The sequence below is a fragment of the Solanum stenotomum genome, chromosome 1 (genome assembly GCF_019186545.1).
Source record: "Solanum stenotomum isolate F172 chromosome 1, ASM1918654v1, whole genome shotgun sequence".
Lineage (NCBI taxonomy): Eukaryota > Viridiplantae > Streptophyta > Magnoliopsida > Solanales > Solanaceae > Solanum > Solanum stenotomum.
Window position 1 is genome coordinate 103,775,471 of NC_064282.1, and position 5,325 is coordinate 103,780,795.

The following is a 5,325-nucleotide window of genomic DNA, read 5'->3' on the forward strand; positions in this document are numbered from 1 at the left end:
CAGACATTAACATTCCATTTAAGTAAATTTCATGCTCTAAGTTTTCTAATATTTAATGAAATAATTACTCTTAATCAGGCAAGTTTTTGAATTTGTATGAGCTAATAAGGTTCCTAAAATTATTGAGTTCCCTGAGAAAGATTAACACCAAGTGTTCCTATGGCAATGTGAACAGACGTTCCAAGAGTCGTTATTGGCAGCTGGAGCTGGGATTTCCTTGGTTGATTCAGTGGTAATGTCTCAGTCTAAGCTGTTAGTAATATTTCAGTTTACTGGGAATACTTCGTTTAATGTAGCAATCAGTTCAGGGTGCGTTTTGTTGGTAAACTTCTCTCTCAAAGCTGGAGTAATTGTTTCATCTGATATTTCAGGTTGCAGCATCCAGAGTAAGCAAAGATCCTCCTGTCGCTTTTGCACTAATTCGACCTCCTGGTCACCATGCTGTTCCAAAGGGGGCCATGGGCTTTTGTGTGTTTGGAAATATTGCTATTGCTGCTCGTTATGCTCAAAGAATGCATGGATTGAAACGTGTTTTTATCATAGACTTTGATGTTCATCATGGAAATGGAACCAATGATGCCTTCTACGAGGACCCAGATATATTTTTCCTTTCAACTCACCAAGTAAGCTACACATTACATTGAACAAATTGCTTGGGAAATCTTGACGTTTTTACTTCTGAATCAACTGCTATTATAAAATGTAGTTTGAATGAACGAAAGAACATTCGGTTTTATCTAATAATTGAGCCAGATCTAGTGATCCACAAAAATGATTATTCTTGACACTATGTTCAGTTCAAGGGTGCTTGGGACTTGGTGATTACTCCTCAGACGCTTTCCTTCATTTTATTTGTTACAAATGAGCAGAAATAAAACACATCAATTATGATTGTTGTCATGTCCCAAAATACCTCCTAGATGCAATTGAGATCTTCCAAGTGTTCTAAAAGTGCTGAAACTCAACCAAGCCCCTTGAGTACAAACTAAAACCATTCCAACAAGTCTCAAAATTCATTTTCAACTTATTTGAAGTCTCAAAACACATAATGAGATACATATACTAAAATGAAGGTGTTTGGTAGTTACAATTATCTTGTCCAACATCAGCAAGGTTAATTTTTGGTTTGGTGGATTTGTATGGCTGTCACTTCTTTCGGTGGAAGTGAAGATCAATGCACAAGTCATAGAAAACAAAGAAATTTCAAGTATCTTGGGTCCATAATCTAAGGAGATGGCGAGATTGATGAGGATGTCGTGCATCATATTGGAACAGGGTGGGTGAAGTGAAGGCTCGTATCTAGGGTACTGGGTGATAATATTGTGTCGCCAAGGGTTAAAGGTAAATTCTACCGTGTGCTGGTTAGACTGATATTTTTGTATGAGGCTGAGTGTTGGTTAGTCAAGAACGCGAACATTTAAATAATAAATGTAACGGAGATGAAGATGCTCAGATGGATGTATGGGCTTCTTACAAGATATATGATTAGAAACACGAGGTTATACAGGGTAAGGTGGCAGTAGCGACTGTGGCGGACAAGATAGGGATACGAGGTTGAGATGGTTTGAGCATGTGAGGAGGAGGGGTGTATTGGCATGATGGGCAGATCATAGAGTATCTTGTAGGATCTACATTAAATATTCTCAATATGGAATATGAAAGATTTATTCTTGATCCGTTGTTACTTTTGATTTTGTTGGAAGCTTTTGTATTCTTAGTTATTCGCCAACAGTTAGTCCTAAGTTTGTAGAGACTAAATACTTAGGGTTCTTGGTCTTGGTTATTTTAGCTATTTTTTTTCTTATCATTGTGTTTTTTATTTTCGCTATTCAAAAACATGACTTCACATCGGTACAGTGTTATCAAAAGCAAAGAGCACAAAACAACTCTAAGGTTCGTGGGGATTTAAGCGCAAAGTGCAAATAAAGCGTGGGCTCTAATGAAAAAAGGCGCAAAGGGAGAAAAAAATACAAATTATATGTTTAGTCCAAGACAAATAATTTATAAGTATGAATGAAAAATGTAAGAACAAAGAAATTTGAAAAATAATTACGATAAAGTGAACTATCAATGACTTAGTATTGTCTCTTGAGAAGAGGTTCATTGGCAAGGAAAAGTATGTCTTAGAACCTTGATGACGACACTGAAGCGAACATCAAGTGAGGCAAAACGTTCAACATGTTTTGAGCCTTGCTATAGGGCTTGAGTGCACTTTCAATAACACTGCATCAGTTTGAGTCCTTCAATGTTCGTCCCACTAGAAAAATGTGGAACAAATTATTCTGCGTGGAAATTTTTGTTTCAACTATTTGTCACTGGAAAAAGAATTATGGGGCCATATAGATGGAAGTGATCCGGATCCTACAAAGTTAGGTCAGTGGAAAGTCAAAGATGCTCAAGTGATGACATGGAATTTAGGGTCAATTCCCCTCTTATTGTCCTTAATCTTAGGATATATAAGACTACAAAGGCCATATAAGATTATTTATATAAGGTTTACAACCATGACAATAGCATAAGATACTTTTAGTTAAAGCATGACATTGCTATTTACTCTTAACAAAGTCTTTCTACTCGGGATTATTTTTCTGGAGTTCAAAACTTAGGGCTAAATTTACTAATATTGTTTATGTTGAAATACGTGTTGAATCTCTTTCTATAATACAAGCAAAGCAAGAGAGACCAACTTTTTTTTTGATGATTGCGATTTGATTTTGAGTGTTTACTCTAACTTGATAAATCGTGATCTGTCTCCCTCCTTAGATATCTGTTTTAGGGAATTACTTCGTGTAGAGCAACGCCTTCTCACACAAAACGTTTTCAAGCAAGAAAATGTTCAGATTGTTGCATTTGCTGCTCAAGGAAGAAGATATGGTAGGGATTTGAGCGTATTCAATGCTATAGTTGCAAGCAATATGTGCTAGTAAAAAAATGTGAGAGGTTGACTATAACAAGAGTTGGGAAAAATAGAGGTATAGGCCGAAGAAGAAGAACTAGGGGGAAGTGATTGGATAGGACATGTGGCAACTTCAGCTTACTGAGGAAATGACGCTAGATAAGAAGATGTTGAGAGAGAGGATCAGACTAGAAGGTTAGTAGGTAGCTGAGTGTAGTCACATTGTGTGGGAGAGGCATGGAGCTAGCCCTTCTCCGCTTCTCCATATTATAGTATTATTTAGTAATGGTGTAGTTTCTTATCTTCATTTGCCTTGAATCTTGTTATTAGATAGGGGGAGATGATTAGACATGACATGTGCCAGCTTTAGCTTACCGTAGACATGACCCTAGATAAGAAAATGTGGAGGGCGAGGATTAGGCTAGAAGGTTGGTATGGTAGGTAGCCGAGTGTTGTCATACTTTGTGTGGGAGAGGCATGGGGCAAACCTCCTCTCTGCTTCTCCTTATTAGTAGCATTATTTAGTAATCGCACTGTTTCTTTTCTTCAATGTGTAGTACTATCTGTTGCTTTATTTGCCTTGTATCTTGTTATTTTGCTGTCATATTTTTGTGCTACCATGCAATCAGATTATTCTCTTTTCTTTCGAGCCGAGGGTTTATTGGAAACAACCTCTCTACCCCACAAAAGGTAGGGGTGAGGTCTGCCTATATCCTACCTTATCCAGACCCCACTTGTGGAATCACACTGGGTATGATATTGTTATCTTCTTTTACCTACTACATTACAAGGAAACAACCTTCACCCCTGCTGATGAGTTCCTCGTTTCACCTCATTCAAACGTTGTGTTTAGAGGAAAACAGGATTTCTGTCATTATATGCCAGCTATGCACCTTGATGTGTAGAATTAATACAATCTGGAACTTAACAATTGCATGGATTTTATCAGTCATGCTCACTTATCCTTGGATCGATGTGGGCTGGAAGTTATCCAGGGACTGGTAAGATAGATTTAATTGGTAGTGGAAATGGTGAAGGATCAACACTAAATCTCCTTATACCTGGAGGATCAGGTGATACAGCAATGCGAACAGTTTTTGATGAAGTTATTTTACCATGTGCTCAAAGGTTCAAGCCAGATATAATCCTTGTTTCAGCTGGGTAATTTTCTTGTCTGTCAAGATAGTCTCAACATTCGGAATATAAAACAAAACATATGACTTAAACACAGTTCCTTTTACTTTTCTTACTGTTCTGCTACTGTGTGGTTCCTTTTTCTTTTGACATGAATAATGGATCATGTATTATGCTTGTGTTTTCTGCTAAACTAGCAATGTAATGAGGGCGGAATATTTGGTCTATTCACTACTATCATGCCTCATATATTCTGTTTCTGGTCTTGAAATGTTGTTAGCAGAAGAGGATGTTAAACATAAAGATAGGACTTTCTGATTTCTTATCTAACGTAATTGAACTAACGTGTCGTCTAAAATTTTCGGGTTTGATGCCCATCTGTTGGATCCACTTGCCAGCTTACAGTTCACAACAGGAACATATTACATGCTAGCCTCCAGCATTAAGCAACTTGCAAAAGATTTGTGTGGGGAACGTTGCTTGTTTTTCTTAGAAGGGGGATATAATCTCAGTTCTCTGTCAAATTCAGTTGCAGAATCATTTCGTGCTTTTCTTGGGGATCGGAGCTTGGCTTCAGAGCTAGACGATCCATCCTATTTGCACGAAGAACCATTGAAGAAGGTGAAGCAGATTATTGAAAAAGTGAAGCACATACATTCCTTTTGAAAGCTTATATTGACAGTGGTCTAGAATTATTATACATCTTTGCATACGACACCATGACTTTTTTATAATTTATATACACCTTTGTTTAGTATATACGATATAAATTATATTAATGTTGTAAATTCGTAACAAAATTTGTTAAAAGTACAAGCTAAAATTGATGAACGCCCATTCTATTTAATTATTTCTTTCTTGGATAACTAATGCTTATATATTGTATGATCCTGCAGAAGAATTGATGTGTCTATATATATACTAGGTTTTCGACACGTGCGTTGCACGTGATTACCAATTTAAAAAATATATGTTATAGTAAATAGTATTGCTTATTTAAGTGAAGATTTGAATAATAAGTTTTGCACAACATAATATTGCATATTCTTTTCTGAATATTCAATCTGGATCGTCATATATATCTCTTGTTTAGGCGAACCAATGAAGATGGTCAATGCAATATTTTATTAGTTAAATGCAATAATGCATATATTTATTTCAATTTGATGAGAGTGAATCATGTAATTAGTTGTATCTTAATAATATTACCTTATAGATGATATTTGTTGTGAATTTTTCTTGTCATCTAACCAGATGTGCTTTGAAGGTGTATTCCACGTTAAACTATTTAGATG

At 36.2% G+C, this 5,325-nt stretch overlaps 1 protein-coding gene across 1 annotated transcript; it reads left to right on the forward strand.

The window, feature by feature from the left end:
* Positions 1-235: 235 nt before the first annotated feature.
* On the forward strand, positions 236-4,696 carry LOC125860754 (histone deacetylase 14, chloroplastic-like). Its single transcript, XM_049540777.1, has 4 exons — positions 236-322; positions 372-623; positions 3,846-4,057; positions 4,429-4,696. Exons 1-4 carry the CDS (start codon positions 236-238, stop codon positions 4,694-4,696), a joined length of 819 nt encoding a protein of 272 aa, XP_049396734.1.
* The last annotated feature ends 629 nt before the right edge of the window (positions 4,697-5,325 follow it).

Excerpts from the sequence above, each read along its gene's own strand:
- LOC125860754 (XM_049540777.1), top strand. The coding sequence starts at position 236 with ATGTCTCAGTCTAAGCTGTTAGTAATATTTCAGTTTACTGGGAATACT. Across the intron at positions 624-3,845 it reads TTTTCCTTTCAACTCACCAA|TCATGCTCACTTATCCTTGG; the intron begins GTAAGCTACACA and ends GGATTTTATCAG. Across the intron at positions 4,058-4,428 it reads ATAATCCTTGTTTCAGCTGG|CTTACAGTTCACAACAGGAA; the intron begins GTAATTTTCTTG and ends TCCACTTGCCAG.